At 42.1% G+C, this 18,036-nt stretch overlaps 2 protein-coding genes across 3 annotated transcripts; both read left to right on the top strand.

Annotated features, from left to right (window-relative positions):
- Nucleotides 1–6,796: 6,796 nt before the first annotated feature.
- Nucleotides 6,797–9,823, top strand: LOC139198749 (zinc finger protein OZF-like). Its single transcript, XM_070827680.1, has 3 exons — nt 6,797–7,010; nt 7,247–7,498; nt 8,402–9,823. The coding sequence occupies exons 1-3, from the start codon at nt 6,920–6,922 to the stop codon at nt 9,022–9,024; spliced, it is 966 nt and encodes a 321-aa protein (XP_070683781.1). The 5' UTR covers nt 6,797–6,919; the 3' UTR covers nt 9,025–9,823.
- A 312-nt stretch (nt 9,824–10,135) lies between these two features.
- On the top strand, nt 10,136–17,555 carry LOC139198741 (zinc finger protein 271-like). Of its 2 annotated transcripts, none has more exons than XM_070827671.1 (6): nt 10,136–10,322; nt 11,802–11,935; nt 12,949–13,889; nt 14,009–14,192; nt 14,301–14,429; nt 15,987–17,555. In XM_070827671.1, the coding sequence occupies exons 2-6, from the start codon at nt 11,818–11,820 to the stop codon at nt 16,682–16,684; spliced, it is 2,070 nt and encodes a 689-aa protein (XP_070683772.1). In that variant the 5' UTR covers nt 10,136–10,322; nt 11,802–11,817; the 3' UTR covers nt 16,685–17,555. The 2 variants fall into 2 exon arrangements, with proteins under 2 accessions (XP_070683772.1, XP_070683771.1); XM_070827670.1 differs by having other exon boundaries at nt 14,298–14,429.
- Nucleotides 17,556–18,036: the final 481 nt, after the last annotated feature.

Raw genomic sequence — 18,036 nt, 5'->3', positions numbered from 1 at the left:
CCCCCTGTAAAGTCTTGTCTCCGCCTCCGCTGTTTTTTCCAATAACAAGCTCACCTGTTGTTGTTAGGTGGAAAACTTTGGACAACCATCTTGTAGCTGTGTAGGTGAGCCGTTCTCCGTCGTGTCTTCCTCGTTTACAGGAGAGCTGTCCGGCGGAGCAGCAGCCCTCCTGGCCCTCTGGGTCTTCCTCTGTACCTCAACCCTCCCACATAACACCACAGCAAAGAAGATGCACCAGAGCGAGAAGAGTGCAGAGGTAAATCACCATGACGACCACAGACCTGAAGAACAGGACCAGGATCACAGAGCAGCACCTGCAGGTGAGTCCGACTGGACTGATGTCATGTTTTTTTTTCCTGGATGCAAACAACTCTTACAGATTTTTAAGCAAAATATTAAAGACTTTTTTTATGTTGTTCAAACTGCAGCACAGTGAGGTTTGCATGATGGAAGGCTCTTTAAGGCTCTTTAAGCTTAAAACCAACATCTCTATTTAGTTTCTAAGGGATTTACTGTCCACCAGGAAATATACATGCAAAAGCATCAGCATTGTTTTTTTACTCTTAAATCTTATATATGTTTAAGAGAGAGCAAATGAAGAGACAATATTGTGGAATAAATTCAAAGTACATGCATTTTTATTGCAGTTTTATTAGAAGGGAGAGGAGGATGTTACTGTATGTACACAATCTTGTGATTTTTTTCTTTCTTTTGTAGAAGAAACTTTAAGCGAACCCGAACGTGAAAGCAGCAGCTCACCTGAACAGCACGCGGGAAAGCCGTCTGAGGAGCCAAAACAACACGAGGGGTCTCGCAGGTACAAGAAGAACCACGACTGTCCGACCTGTGGAAGAGCGTTCTCTCGCAGCCATGCTCTGAAACGACACCTTGTGATTCACTCGGGGAAAAGACCCTTCAAGTGCTTTATATGTGGAAGAGGATTCACCCAGGGTGGAAACCTGAAAACACACATGAAAGTTCACAAAGGTCAGAGGCAACAAGAAGCTTTGTCTTGTTGTGCTATGAAGTGTTGTTTTTGTGTTTGTGTGTGTGTCTATATAGATTTAATATGGTGGAACTTGTGTAGGCTATGCTCTAAAGGCCTGGTCAAAATGTTTTTTACCATCAGCTCCTTTCTCATAACAGCCATTTTTCAGTCTATTCTCTGACAGCAGTGCAGGTTTACTTTTCCCTCACAAGTGAAATCCACTGATTGCACTGATTATGGGTGGTCCAATCAGGATTTTTGGGGCCTTCTCATGGGGTCTATTTGAAGCTTTCTGTTTACAGTGTGACATTATTTAGCACCCTAAACTCCTTTGATAAGAATTTGGTGTTTAAGCAAATGTCATTTTTTAAAATGCTGCGCTGCAATGCAGAACTTTCTGAAAATAAATGACTATAAATATCTTTCTTTTCTCACAGGAGAGTTACGAAATTGGACATTAGTTCAAGAGAAGCGTCCCCCTAAAGAGTCTCGTGTAACAGTTCATGTGTGTGAAGAGTGTGGCATGGACTTCCCTGAGAAACAACAGCTGGAGGAACACCGCCAGAGGCACAAAAAGCCGTACGTGTGTCCTCACTGTGGTATGACATTCAAACAAGAATATTTTTTTAAGTTACATAAGCGCGCCCACTCAGGAGATTCACCTTTCGTCTGTTCAGAGTGCGGAAAGAGTTTTCTTACGGCAGACTTTCTTAAAAAACACGAGCTGACACACAGCGGAGAGAAGAATTTCCACTGTGATCAGTGCGGAAGGGCTTTTTCACGATCTTCCTACCTCAAGTTGCACGTCAGGACTCACACCGGAGAGCGCCCTCACCTCTGCTCAATCTGTGGTAAAAGTTACTCCAGAGCAGGAGTTCTGAAAATTCACCTACGAGTTCATACCGGAGAGAAACCGTATACGTGCGAGAAGTGTGGCAAGAGCTTCTCTTACTCTCAAAATTATCACGCACACCTGAAGATTCACAACAAGAAGCCAAAACCTCAAACAAAACCGCTGGGGAGACCAAAACAGCAGGTGTTGGTGGTAAATAATCAATAATGTTACCTGGGAATCATACACAGTAGTCTGAGAAGATATAAAGGGGGAAAAGGAGTGAAGTGGTAGCAGTGTGATAGTAGTCTCATGTACAGTCAGCTTCATTGTTACGTACTTGTATTAGAGATGGGATTTATGGCTCTTTGAAGGGAGCCGGATCTTGAGGAGCCGTTCCTTTCAAAGAGCCGTTCAAAAGAGCCGTTCAAACGACTGACTCGTTGTTATATTTACTTATTTATTTATTAGAAGTCAACCATGGGTAACTTGTTTTCATCAAGGAAACAATCACTGGTAGCAGTTGTAAAATAAGATTTGATTCAGAATAATTCAAACTTATACATATCTATTCCGAAATATTGATTAGAATTTCATTTGGCTTGTGTTTTCAGTGTAATCATTCCATAAGATGGTGCCATACCAACATGCTTTGACAGTGAGATCACTATTTAGAATTTTCCCCTCACCTAAAAAACTTTGTGGCACAATAAAGCTATGCAGGCTGCAGATAACTTCCATGACAAAATAACTTTAGTGTGAAATTTTCCACACATGAACATTTTAACAATACAGAAAAAATATGAAAATAATAAATAAGTATATATATATATATATATATATAATATAAATAAAACTAGAATAGAAATTAGGACATGATACAAATGTGAATGCATAATTGTACTAAACTACCTGGTGTGTGTTCACCTGAACTACTTTACAAACAGGAACTCAGCTCCTTGACTTGAATCCCCATCAGAACAATGGAAACAATAACAAATGACTTTTCTTCAGTCGTTAATATCTCCTGCTCCCTGAATGTAAATCTCTTCAGTCCAGTCGGGCGGCGCTCACTAATGTCTCCTCCCCTAATGCTGCGCATCTGTAGCTGCGTTCACGTGAATGGAGCGTGCTGTGGACGACTCAAACTCGATGTCATTAGTCGTTCAGGTGAAGGCAGCGTGGACAGCTCAGACTGGTGGGGCACACAGGTGACACATGAAGGCAGCGCGGGCAATCTGCATATAAGAATGGCTCGCAAAGGAACGGCTCGCAACTGCGAATCGGTTCTCATCGTTCACTTAAAAGAGCCGTTCAAAGACTCGACTCGTTCGCGAACGTCACATCTCTAACTTGTATTGGATTGTAGTCCTGAAGAAAATAAATTATGATAATATGGAACATTATTAAGTATATTTGTGTGTTTGTACTTGTGATTCACCTAAACTTGACCATTTACCAGAGTTGATTTGATCCAATAATTCAAATCAACAGATCACAGTATAAGTTCGTGTGTTGAAATGTGAAATATTATATTTCACATTTGGAAACATGAATTTTACTTATTTTGCTGAAGGATGCTTTTTTTTTTTTTTTTTTTTTTTTTTTAATAACTTTACCAAAAACAATAACATGTTGATAGCTTTGTTATCATTGGTCTACTTTGCATTGTCGACAGGAAAAGCACAGGTATGGATGTAATTACATTAATCGTGTTTAAGCCCCAGGAATGACTGTAATGCAGTGCAGCAGAGGATAATGTTACACCTGTATTTGACAAATGAAAAGTGTCTGCTGTCTCTTGCCTCTCAGTTTGGGAACCAATGATTTAGTCTTTAAACATACATCATCCATTTGTTCATTCATAACTGCTCAGTATCTTATCTGGTACAGTGTCTCAGTTAGCAGTCGCCCAGATGAGGTTTATTCCTGAGCCATTTGCTTGAGCCAGTTGAGGGCATGATACACCTGTAGGTATGTCCACGTAAAACTGCTTAACCCCCTAGAAATAATTCCTTCTCTCATACTTTTACAAGACCTATCCTTTTTTAAAAAATGTCTTTTGATTATTATATACTTTCTTATTTAAATCAGTTGCTCTTATCAGTATTTGTGAACTGAAAAGCCTTTGGCTATGATTAGCAGAAGCCTAAACTATTACCAATATTCAACATAACCACTCATGACCTGCTTTCCATATGTATTATAAGAACAACAATGGGGGAATAAAGCCGGCTGCTGCTCAGCCTTGCTTCAAATTATTCCTAATGGCCACTAACAGTTTTGCAACAAAAGTTCAGCTGCTGCTTGAAAAACATTTTCTCCAAAGGCAACCACCGTAACAGAGACCTCCTAAAAACTGTTGACAGGACACCTCCAGTTGCACAGTTGTCTTTTAAATAATAAATAATTCAAATGGGAATAAAAAAAACACAGCAGTTGTTATGAACTGGGTAAACATTATGCTTGTGATGGCTGTTTTGCTTGTTTGTTTAATTGTGGCATTTAACAGAGTTGTTTCTTTATTAGACTGGAAAACTAAGAGACACCATTGTTGTTTTCAGTTGTTGCAGTGCGTTGAGCCCTCAGGGCCACCGTACCCTCTGAGTTACTGCACTGACTCTCTTGTGCTGTTTCATGGGGAAGTGACTTTTGTGGAAGGCCTGAAGGGAGGAGGTGGGACATTTTCCTTTGGGTGCCTTAAAAATCCAGCTACTCTTGCTCGTTGCTCCAATGTTGCAGAATCTGCCTTTAATAGTTATGGTCTCTTTTGGACTCCCTGTTTGATAAGTCTGTCCTTTGTTTGGGTGGCTTTGCAATTGCCAATGTTGGAATAGAAACTTTTTCTGTACAACTTTCCGGTATTGATTATGGATTTCACCAGCATCTGAAAGGATGTGCACGTGTATTTGTGTTTGCAGAACAGCCAGTGGCAACGCTCTTTACCTGAAAGACCTGTAATTGGTGAAACAGAGCCAAGAGTCCGGCAGTCAGAGATGTGCTTCCGCAGCATCACGTGCTGCCTCCTGTCAGACAGGAAGTCTGTGATACACCTGCAGGTGGAATCTGGCACACTCAGCTCGGAGAGCTTGTCCTGCAGAGGGGCCGGGATGATCGTATTGACGGCAGAGCTGAAGTCCATAAATAGGGTCCTTGCGTAAGTTCCTGCCGAGTCCAGGTGTGGACAGTGACGCACAAGGCCATGGACAAGATGCTCAAATGATTTCATCGCCACAAAGGTCAGGGTGACGTCTCTGTAGTCAGTCCTGTGGTCCTTAGTTTTTTGGGGATGGGGATAATGGTTGAGGTCTGTGGCAAGCTTCCAGTGAGGTGTTTGTGAGACAGCACAGTGCTTCAGATGCACAGAGACAGAGTCTGGCACGGCTGATTTTCAGGGGTCTCCAGCTGTTAACAACTGTACATATTTTTTCCAAAATGAGGTCCAATGGTTTTCCACCATAGGCTGAATAAAAGAAGTGGATGTAGCTTCTGGGTCTGACAAGTGAAGCCAATGCTTAAGGGCCTTAAACCTGCGTTCCTTCTAACGGTTGCTGTTTTATCATATCGCTGTACATTTATCTAATGATTTTATGATCTTGGTCACTAGCTTCAAGTCTTCAACACACCATGTTGTCCATTTTATAAATTGTGTGCTCCCATGTTAGATTAGAACTTTAGTATTACCATAAAAGGTCTTAGACTGCACAGAAGAGTAAAATCTCCCTTACTTGTGAGAGTGGATGTGCAGGTCACTCTGACCTGCACAGCACAGAGACTCTCCCTCATTGTGACAGAGTGGCAAGATAAAGACAGGATGTGCAGGTCACTCTGACTCTGACCTGCACAGAACAGTGACCCTCCTTTGTTGTGAGAGTGGCCAGACAAAGACAAGATGCACCAGTCACTCTGACCTGATGAGACGGAACCAAAAGTGCTTGTCTTGTGTCAAAAACACATTCCTGTTAGATACTCAGACAACACTCACAACTGATAGAATATCATAGTTTCACTTTAAGGGCGCGCTACCTGTGACGCACGAACCCCAACAGCCAGTTATGCGATCACGTGACCACCATACGGGGCGGTACTCTGCCCAAAAATACTGTAAAAGCTGGCGTCTAAATTAGTTCGCTCGTACTTTACCTGTGACCTTGAATAAACTGCTTCTGAGGCCGACTGACTTCTTGGGCTGTCAAAACAAGGATCGGGTCTAACACCCATTTAGAGTGCCTACGTCAGATGCTGGGGGCGGGACCAACGTGACCAACCAAGACCAACTACAACTTTGTGACCGCCATTTTTAAAAAAACAGCTTCAGCTGGACGTAAACTCCAAGGACCTGTTCAGCTCGCCGACCATTTCTAAGCCCTTATAACGGTGGGGACCATCTTCTAGAAACGCCTAGTTTCTCCCTTATTCCTTAAATATCCAGAGCTCGGCGGGGGACGGAGCCCGGAAGCGGATCTGGTCCTGGTTTAACGCCCGTTTCGTCTCAGTCCGTCTGCACCACAGGACCGCTGCTGGTCAACGAACATCAACACTAAAACACTCGTTTTTACTCCGAGCCACGCAGAGAGTCTCTCTTTCGTTTCGTATTGGAGGAATGTGATTACTATTGATCGCGGTTTGTCTCCGGAGGGGTGTCGGGGCTCTGGATGTGGACGTGGAGCTCCGTATTGGTGGTGGAGGTAGTAACGTTAACATAAAGTCCAGCATAGACAACCTGAGTCACGTCTTTCTAATGCTGGTTTACTAACGTCGGTATAATGTAGCTGCTCACGTTTTGTCGTTCTTGCCAGATCAGTTATTTTCGATAATGTTATTATTATTTGACAACCTAACAGGGTCATGTTGATACTTTTTGGAAGAGCTGTTGTCTTTTCTGATTCCATAGCTTCACCTGAGTCGTGAAATTATAGTGTTTAGCTACGGTTAAACCCTGTCAGTACACTCATGATGATGGTTCATACCCTGTCATGATCACAGGATCAGGAGCGCTGTAAAGAGAGCTGCTCTGGCTCTCTGGGACTTCCTCTGTATCTCCACCCTCTGAGCTCAGGCTCACCTCAACCCTCCCATATAACACCACAGCAAAGAAGATGCACCAGAGCGAGAAGAGTGCAGAGGTAAATCACCATGACGACCGCAGACCTGAAGCACAGGACCAGGATCACAGAGCAGCACCTACAGGTGAGTCCGACTGTTTTCATGTTTTTTATGAACACATACAACTATTGCAGATTTGGTCCTTTATGTTGTTCACATTGTACCATTTTCAGTTTTCTGATGTAGAAAAGGCTCTCTGAGCTTTATACCAACATCTCTAATTAGTTTCTTATGGATCTACATGCCATCAGGAAAGATACCTGCAACATTTCAGAAAAATGTCTAACACACCTTGTGCTTTTTTTTTTTTTTCTTTGTAGAAGAAACTTTAAGAGAACCTGAACCTGAAAGCAGCAGCTCACCTGAACAGCATGAGGAAAAGCTGTCTGAGGGGCCTCGCAGGTACAAGAAGAGCCACGACTGTCCGACCTGCGGAAGAGCGTTCCCTCACAACGCCGGCTTGAGACGACACCTTGTGATTCACTCGGGGAAAAGACCCTTCAAGTGCTTCATATGTGGCAGAGGATTCACCCAGGGTGGAAACCTGAAAACACACATGAAAGTTCACAAAGGTCAGAGGCAACAAGAAGCTTTGTCTTTAATTCGATGGTCATGTTTTTGTCACTTCTCAACTGGCTGTATGACCTCAATAACATGTAGCTTGATTGTTTTTGTCTCTTTTTTCTTTTTCTCTGATTAGTTATGTTAAGCAGATGTGATCTTGTAGAAATGATGGTTGATTGATATGGTGGAACTTGTGTAGGCTATGCTCTAAAGGCCCGCTCAAAATGTGGCACAATGAAATTCATCCATGTGGATTGGCATTTCTACTGTCAGCTCCTTTCTCATGATGTTCAGACAACCATGTCTCAGTCCAAACTCTTCACAGCAGTGAAGGCTTACTTCGCCCATGCAAGTGAAATCCACTGATTGCAGTGATCCCATTGATATTGTGAAGGAATTTTTGGAATCTGGTCACGTGAGTTTCCCTGGATCAGGGGGGTCACCCTCAGACCAGACTGTGATCTGAAGTTGGAAAGGCCTGTTTCTGTCTTTGGGGCCTAGTCTAGCGGTCTGGCTGACGCCCTCCAGATAGGGAGTGACTCTCTACTGTCAGGGTTACTAAGGCCGCAGGTGATAGCTGTGCTTTGCTCCAGATATTGCAGGATAGACTGTCTCATGTTGGAGAAACATGCTAACGGTAACCTGGATGTTCATATAACCTGATCTGAGTGAGATGGAAACAGGCAGTGCTCATATTTTTTGCAGCTCTCTCTATTCTCCTTGGCTGAATATAAATAAATATTATTGTGTAAAATATCATGGTCTCCAGCGGGCTTTTCCTCCGAGTCTGAGCTACCTACATCAGAAGATTTCCTCCTTAAATATGAATAGATTTTTCAGCAAAATGTCATTGTTTTAACAATGCAGAACTGTCTGAAAATGACTATAAATGTCTTTTGTTTTTCTCACAGGAGAGTTACAAAATTGGACATTAGTGCAAGAGGAGCGTCCCCCTAAAGAGTCTGCTGTAACATTTCATGTGTGTGAAGAGTGTGGCATGGACTTCCCTCAGAAACAACAGCTGGAGGAACACCGCCATAGTCACAAAAAGCCGTACGCATGTCCTGACTGTGGCAAGACCTTCAAACATGAATATTATATGAAATTACATAAGCGCGTTCACTCAGGAGATTCACGTTTTCCCTGTTCAGAGTGTGGAAAGAGTTTTATCACTGCACATTTTCTCAAAAAACACGAGTTGACACACAGCACCGAAAAGAATTTCCACTGCGATCAGTGCGGGAGGGCGTTTTCACAATCCTCCCACCTCAAGTTGCACATGAAGACTCACACCGGAGAGCGCCCTCACCTCTGCTCAATCTGTGGTAAAAGTTACTCCAGAGCAGGAGTTCTGAGAGTTCATCTGCGAGTTCACACCGGAGAGAAACCGTATACGTGTGAGAAATGTGGCAAGAGCTTCCCTTACTCCCAAGGTTATCGAAAACATATGAAGATTCACGACAAGAAGCCAAAACCTCAAACGAAACCGCTGGGGAGACCGAAACAGCGGGTGTTAGTGGTAAATGATCAATAATGTTACCTGGAAGTTTTACACAGTCGCCTGAGAAGATAAAAAGGGAGAAAAGTTTGCTTTGAAATGAGTGAAGGGAAAGCAGCGTGATAGTAATCAGTGGTGATGTAATGGTGTACAGTCAGCTCCATTGTGACATTTTCTGAAGAAAATAAATTATGATATTGTGAAAACCTTGTTGACATCAATGCACTTTGCGTTGTCAGCAGTAAAAGCAGAGGTATGGGTGCAATTACATTAAGTATTACTCTGCCCCAGAAGAGGATAATGCTATTAGTTACATCTGTATTTGACGACTGAAAAGTGTCCGCTGTCTCCTGCCCCTCAGTTTGGGAACCAATGATTTGGTCTCAGCAGAGTCAGCTTTATTTGCCAAGTATATGAACACATACAAGGAATTTGGTTTTAGCTCTTATGCAAAGATTCTGGAACAAATATGGGATTATTATGTACAGGTCATTTTATATACTTGAGATAGGTGGATATGACAGGATATGAATGTATACAGTATATATTGTGTATATACAGCGTGCTAAGATTTTGTATTTAACAATGTTAAAACTATCCATATCTTGTTCCAAGCATAGATTGTATGAAAGAATCAACATGTATTTTATCCTATTTATCGTAAATACAGCCCTGCTAAACAGAGTGGCCCAAATGTCCCACAGGGGAATCCTAAAGCGTCCCCCAGTGTTTTCTACCGCCATATGTCTCTCCAGTCCAACATGCCCAGAAACCCCCCAGAGGGACACATCTACTTGTAGGATCATTAAAAAAATAAAGTTCATGTAGAAAAGGGTATGCAGTTGTCAGTTGCTTTTACTTCAACCACAACAGAATATGTTCTAGTAGGCACACTACTACTACTACTACTAATAACAATGATAATATTAGTAATAATAATGCACGCTACTTATTCTTGTATTATTGATATTTTTTAAATATATGTTAAGGGTAGTTTTCATTTATGTGAGAATTATTTGATGTCGTGTGTTGTGTTTACAAAACTCTGCAGGAAACAAGAATACAGTCATATTAGCGGGGCTTTTATTTTGATTTCAAAAGCCAACCGGAAGTTCCGACACTGCTGTAAATGGCTAGCAGCTAAAGCTAGAAAAGGTTATCATCAGATCCACACGCTTATTCAACTTAACTCATCAGTGAGCCGAAATTAATTTGACACATTGTTTGAACATATTGAGCATGAAAATGAGAGAGAAGTAGAGATATTGCCAAGTCGTTTCAATAAACTTCTGTCGAGCGACTACTTTTTACCTGAGGGAAAAATCTATGCTGAGGTTGGTCAAAATGTCTATTGTCTGTTTTTAAACGTTAGCTAGCTAAGTTAGCGGGTGTGAGCGGAGGTGACATTTGCAGCAGAGTTAAGGTATAATTTTCACGCTGGACTCGATAGTGGGGTGTCATTTGTTATCGCTGTTTACTGGTTATAGCTTTGGGGGGCTAATCGTTAGCTAATTGCTAATATCACACAGGCTAGTGAACGCCATGTCAGTGGCTAGCTGGCTAATAGTTTTCTCAGAGGTGGTCGTTGACCAAAGCGGTGATCACCGCATCACGACTGAGACATCTTATCCAGAGGTCAAACACTGGTGTCCGCACCGCACGGTGCTTTTGCTCCTGATGTAATTCATTTTATGACACCGCACATGCCAACAGGTTAGTCAGTGAGGCTGCTGCTTAACTTAAATTTCATTTATTGAGAGACTTCAATGGATGGAGCTCAAGTGAGTCCCACCAAGCTAACGCTACTGAGCTAACAGGGCTGCTCTGTGCAGATGCACGATGAGAGAGCGTCCCTAGATGTTAACACCACTTACATTTTTATCACACTTTACATCAAATCAGTTCCACATGCAATGCTGTTGCACCTGAATAGATTATTCGTTAAACACAAATTGGACACCTCATCTTTAAGGTGAGACTGTCCATCAGGCCCAGCCAGGTCCAAGCCCCCCAGCACAACAAAGCATTCGCCCTGCTGAAGTGTCCTTGAGCAGGACAATGGATGTCTTCCAGAGAGGAAGCACTGTTGTGTAACCGTACTACCCTGTAGAGGGGAACAATGCTTCCTCCTCTGTGACCTGCTGCAGGAAACTGACTATCTGATGCTGAATGCAATAAACAAAGGCAGTCACTCAATGTGATAACACAGGTGAGACAAAGCATACCTGGGCTAAATGATAGTAATCCAATATTTTGCGTGGCTCATTGTGAATTCTTAAAACAGTAGGAACAATATTGCTATTCATCCATGTCGCCATCCCTGACTATCATATCTATATTATCAAATAAAGGAAAGTTCTATCATTTTGGCAGTCAGGTTTGTCAATCAAAGCAGGCTTGGTTTATGCTCGTAATACTTGAAATAATGTTTATTAAAATACACAGTTGTATACCTGTGTATAGTGACACATCACCCCAGGTTTACATTTAGTTTACATACAGTGTGATTGGCAGCTTTATTTTGAAGTCATTTAGTAATTAGCTGTTCTCAAATTTCCTTAAGGAGCTGCAAAACTAAATCGAGAGCATTATACTTTCTTCCATTCCTCAGAAATGCAAGCCTGTGTGTACTCTTTGAAATAATTCTCATTATTTCAGGGTTCCAATATTAGATTCAGAAGCTATTCTGCCGCAGCTATGAAGCTTTTCACCATGTTTGGCAAAATACTGTACACACAGTTTATTCAGTCATTTGCTATAAATTGTTATTTGAATGTCTCTTGTCTGACCTTTTGATTGTTTACCTCCACAAGGTTGTATATTTGAGCGATGGGCTCTGAAAACCCAGAGGACTTTGGACCCGCCGTGATCCTCGCTGAGGAAGATCCGCAAGAAATCGGAGGCCTGATCAACTCTGATGGAGAAGAAGTGGATTTCTCAGATCTCAGTGAGCAAATAAACTGCAACAGCAAAATATACACTGAGTGATATATAGAGCCCCGTGTACGCTGTAATGCAATCCAACAGTCATGTAATAAATACCAACGTGAAACTTTGAGTTGTTGACACTGAGTTTTTGTAGTTTGTGGTGGTGCCAGTGTAATGCTGTGACATAACAAAGTCCAGGCTTAAAACCTTCCATAGAATAATGTTTGTTGTGGATCTATTTTATTGCATTAGTACATCAGGTGTTTTTCTTTTCAACCCCTTTAACATCAACCTGTCTTCAAAGACCTTAATACAGCAGCCTGTAACCGTGGCAACAACACATGCAAACCAACATGGTGATGTTAGACCTAAGATGGTTAAAAACGTTTGTGTTTAGAGCATCTAAACCTGGCCAACATCAGGTGACTGACAAACAAATATAGCATGCTAATTTGACTTTTTGCAGATGAATATCTACTGTGGAGATTTAATGTCATGGATGAAAGAATACTTATTACCTCTAGTTACAGACTACTTTCCAAAAGTTTGACAGGTGTGGTCAGATTTTCTCAGGGGATAAATGATCTAAATGGTAAATCAGTGTGTTTTAAGTGTAAAGACGTGCAAGACATTTACTCTGCGCTACTTCTGCCGTGCAGTGTTTATTATATAAAGTTATACAAGGTCAGTATAAACATCCAGTGCCACCTTTTTGTATTTCCAGCAAAGGCTGACAGGTCTGTCTTAGATTAGGATGTGAATGCATGAAGGTACCTGAACGCATCGTGTCTGACAGCTTGCACACAGATTAGAAATGTAATGATTACACATTTTCTCTCCAGCACCAATTCTGGTACCATAATCACAGTATTGACTGATAAGTCTCAGTCTGAGTGCTCTGAACTTCAGGATGAATGTTTTCATGAAGAAAAGCATCTTCATACTGACCCACAGCACATTGGCTCTACAAATGTTTCCTCAGCCTTTTTGTTTGTATAAATAAAACACTTACTCGTCTTTCTGTTCACACAGGAGAGAGCGCTATCCCTGGCATTGTACCAGCAGAAGCTCCCCCCAAGACATTCGATCAGAGCGAGAATGAAAAACCCCCGTCTCTTCACAGCTGCTCGGTGTGTGGGAAAGACTTCCCTTATGCCTCTAAACTTCAGCGCCACCTACGCACTCACTCAGGAGAGAGGCCTTTCCCCTGCTCCATGTGTGAGAAGAGATTTCCAGAAAAGGGGCTGCTCATGATCCATGAAAGGGTCCACACGGGGGAAAAGCCATTCCCATGCACTTTCTGTGAGAAAAGATTCGCTAGTCAGGGGGAGCTCAGGCTGCACCGGAGGACACACACTGGCGAGAGGCCGTACCACTGCTCCATCTGCCTGAAGAGCTTCTCCCGACACTGGCACCTGAAAACTCACTTAGAGGCGATGCACTCTGAGGTTGTTGCGGGCTTTACGAGGAAGAAGTTTCCGTGCTCGGACTGTGAGAAGAGCTGTAACTCGGCAGCTGAGCTGAGAGATCACCAGAGGACTCACACTGGTGAGAGGCCCTACCAGTGCTCTTTTTGTGACAAAAGGTTCGCCTTGTCGGGTACACTCGTGAGACACGAGCGTCTCCATACTGGCATCACGCCTTACCACTGCTCCGACTGCGGCAAGACATTTGCGCAGCAGTGGACTCTGACGACACACATGCGGACTCACACGGGAGAAAAACCGTACAGCTGCACACAGTGCGACAAGTCTTTTGTAGCTCCCGGAGAGCTTCGGAGGCACACCAGGATTCACACTGGAGAAAAGCCATACACCTGCACGGACTGTGGGAGGCACTTCTCGCTTGCAGGAACTCTGAGAAACCACAAAAGATCGTGCACACAGAACAGGAACGGATCAGTTACAGGTGTCGTCTCAGACACAGTTCAAGCTGCAGTTGGTGAACCATCCCAGCAAGACATCCACTCTGAGGTAGTGGCAACACTACTGTAATTTGATTGAGACGTTCTTTTATTTCTAATGCATTTATACATTTAGTTTACTTAACTACATTGTTGCCTGGATTTCTTCTAATTAAACTACTTTTGTAGGAGTCTGAAAGTCAGAGATCGTCCAGTGCAGTTGAGCCTCCTTCCTCCGAGGGTCTTAACTGTGACAAACCTGCTCAGTGTGAAAATAACCAGAGAGAACCAGAAGACCGACCGGAGGACGTCGCCTCCAGTCCACATATGAATGTAATAGTGAAAGAAGAGGAAGAAGAGGAGCCTTTGTGTGGTACATTAACACAAGCTTCCAGATTTCCGTCTTGTATAATAAGAGCGTGAATGCCTTTGATGCTGATTTTAATGTTCATGTGTTGTTTCACTGTGTTTTCCCCAGTAGAAGAACCTCCTGACCAGGTGTCTGGTAGTGAGGATTGCACCATGCAGGAGGAAACTGAAGAGCAGCGAGAGGAAAGCAACACAGAAATTAGGATTACAGTAAAGGAGGAAGAGGAGGAACATACTAACAGTAAGGGAATTAGTGTACAGGAGTGCAAAATGTTACATGTTAAAACACATTAAATATCATATTCACCACTATTAGTCTTTTTTTCTCACTGATTCCAGCTCACCTCTCTATTTTCCGACGCTGTGTATTTAAAACACATTTCAGCATTCTTTTTATTCACTCTTTCATTTCACTTGTTTCAGCCCTCTGTTTGTTTCCTGGTGTGCTGTGTCTACTTCCACACTATGCTGGGTTATTCTGAAAACATTTGTCTTTGTGTGTAAAAATGCAGTGTTTCCACAGGAGTGTTGTCAGGTAGTTTCTCTGCGTGCTGAAACTCCTCAACAGGAAAATGGCTACATCTCTTTTCCATCACAAAAATATAGTAATAGAGACTACAGTGAAACATAAAGCACAATAAATAAAAAACATTAAAAAGAAGAAAAATTAAAATTCAACTATAGTCACAGTACATAGAGTATATGTAGAGTATATCTAGTTTCTGCATAGAGTCAAAGCACGTCTGACTTTGCTGGGTGAGCGGTCACAGGTCCATAACAGTTTCCCATGTTCTCAGAAAGTTATCTTGCTTTTGTCATTCTCAGAAAGCTTTCTGGTTCCTGCCAAGATTAAATCTGATGCCATCCTTTTCAGATTTACCTGCTTTGGTTACTGTTCTAGAAAAAATGCAGACTAAGTGAGAAGAAGAGAAAAAGATGCATTTTCAGATTCAGCTATCGTAGTGTGGACGTGGTCTGAGTGTGAGTGCTTCTTACTTGTCACTACCCAACTATCCTAACGGTTGCTTAGTTTTTTGAGAAGCCTAAACAGCAAAGTTAGAGTCCTGGCTTTTGTCTTGGTTTCGTGCTCCGTGAAAGTTTTTTGTTACTGCATTCAGCCCACTTTACACTGCCTTCTCAATGTGGGAGTGTTGCTGTGCTGTTATTCTGCCACGCTGTCTCTGTTAAAGTTACTTTGACAGAATGGGGGAGTCACTAGAATCGCACTGTGGGGCGGCAATTTGCTGCTGTTGTCTGGTTCAGTGTAAACAACAAGCTACGTAAACTGCGAGTCTTCTTCAAGGCGAAACTGGGCGAACTCTGTGTACAAAGGGCTTAGAGAGATAACGGTCACTCTATTGTTTTGATATTGATTGTATTGATATTTGAAATAAGAGAATGTGGACTGTGTCTGTTTTCAGTTCACTCTGACCGACTCTTTGGTGTTTTGTGGTGACTGGTTTGAAAAGCTCTGTGCTTGTCGTGTTAATTTAGCATTTTTCATCTTAAAGCACCTTAGAATTGAATGATTTCACACATATACACATATCATATTCATATGATTTAGGTTTTACACGATTTCCTTTGACTCTTTGGCATTTATAAAGGCATAGAGTGCTTTAGTGCTTCTCTCACTGACTGGAGGTAATGGTTACACAGCAGACAAATGACTTGAAGGTTGATCATTGGATCATGTGTTTATCTCATTTTATCTTCTTTCAATCATACGTCATGTTGGATTCCACAGTGAGCAGTGTCTCAAATGGCAGGTTTCAACTCATCATTTATGTCTCCGTAGTGCCCGAAGAGGATCCTGATGGTGTTGCTGACACTGAAAAAGACAGCCCCCCAGCCTCACCGGTGCAGGAGCAGCTGAGCGACAATCTGACAAAGAGCTCTTACTGCTGCGGGCTCTGTGGAAGGGACTGTCACAAGATGTCTGCTCTTCAGATTCACATGCGAATTCACTCGGGAGAGAAACCTTACCAATGCAACCTGTGTGGGAAGCAGTTCACCCAGAAGGGTCAACTCAAAGGTCACCAGAAGGTCCACACGGGAGAGAAACCGTTCTCCTGTCCAGACTGCGGGAAGAGCTTCGCCCATTCGGGGGCCATGAACAGACACCGGCTCACACACACTGGAGAGAGGCCCTACCACTGCTCCGTGTGCGACAGGAGCTTCAACCAGTCCGGCCGCTTGAGGGAACATGAGAAAATCCACTTTGGGGAGAAGTTTGACTGTCCCGAGTGCGACAAGAGTTTTACACGAGCTTCAAGCCTCAAGAACCATTTCAGGCTTCACACGGGAGAGAGGCCGTACGGCTGCGACGTCTGCGGGAGAGGCTTCAGCCGCTCACAAAGCCTGAGGCTCCACAAACGGAAACATGAGCAGAGTCAGACTGAGGAGGAGTCGCCGTTCAGTGTGAAGAACAATGATTCATCACAGAGTGACGATAACTCTCCAATTAATATGTGTATAACAGACAAAAATGACTGATAATGTATTTATATAAACCACAGATATATGTACCAGTAGTAGTATTATATCACATGATTTTAGGCAGTAAAACGGGAACTGTAAGAAGGGAAAGTAAGGGACTACCTCTGTGAATAGACCGTCATTGAATCTTTATGTGGTGGTTCACAAAAAGTATTAAAGCTAAAATATTTAACTCCCAGAACAGAGCAGGAAAACTTTAAATGTTTAGATGTTGATCAACTAACAACACTGTTTCAGACAAAATGACCAAACAAATATTTACCGCAAACTTTCATAAAATCTTGGAAAGAGTTTAGATGATACATTTTAAAGGTCATATTTACTCTCGTTTTATCACACTTACTGTTAGTTGCATCAAAATGTCACGTTCATATTAGTATTTATGATAGTACAAATAACTTATTTGAGATCTGTGATTTCACTTTTTCCATGCAGTATTTGTCAGTCAAACTAATTGTGTATGTGGAAATTTGATTGAAGAATAATTATGACATCTTGATGGCCAATGAGCAGTTTAGGAATCAGGTGAAACTGGGATTCATTCTTTGGCCGTAAGCTACTGAAATGTCAGAGAAATGTAGCCTATGAAGAAGCAGTGGGATCATCATATTCATCAGGGTTTTTTTTGTTGCCAAAACCATTTTGCCTTAGTGGTGATTCGTTTTTTTCTATCTCTGTTTTGTACAGCAGTTATTTATCAACCAAATCATGAATCAGGTTCACCTGGTTTAGACAACTGGTAAGGGCCAAGTAACCATTGTGAATAAAGGAATCATGCTCTATGATACAAAAGGCAATAATTTGAAGCCATGTAGATGGTAAATGTCACCCAGTGCTGCCTCTGTCTAGTTGTATGGGACATGTTATACTGAACAATAAAATTAAAAGTACTAAAGACTATTTTTCTTGGGGATTTCTGACTGCAGGAGTTAATGTATGAGAGGTAACGCGTGTAAGTACATAAAAGTTCTATATTAAAAATCAAGGAGGTGCTACTGTAAATAGTGAGCCAAACACTTTAAGTAGAATTTAAGAAGATTTGTAACTAAAATATTAAGTGGAAAACATTGCAAATACTCCAGTAAATCAGTAAAATAACCCAGCCTGAGAGTTACACAGTCATACATGGCAAATGTTTTGGTAATAAGTGAGTTTTATTGTGAAGTCTGGTATGGAACTCTACATACTGTTGACCCCCCATTGCACTTAGACTATGATTTCCCAAATCTTCGAGACAGTGTGTGGAAAAGGAATACCAAAACATCAAAACATATTGTGGATACAGGCAAGAGTGATTTTTTTGTTTTTTCTACCCCAAAAGATATAGGACATCGTTTTTTAAAGTTTTT

This window comes from Pempheris klunzingeri, chromosome 3, assembly GCF_042242105.1.
Source record: "Pempheris klunzingeri isolate RE-2024b chromosome 3, fPemKlu1.hap1, whole genome shotgun sequence".
NCBI classification, from domain to species: domain Eukaryota; kingdom Metazoa; phylum Chordata; class Actinopteri; order Acropomatiformes; family Pempheridae; genus Pempheris; species Pempheris klunzingeri.
Note: the sequence above shows the minus strand (reverse complement) of the source record. Positions and strands in the feature narration are given on the sequence as shown.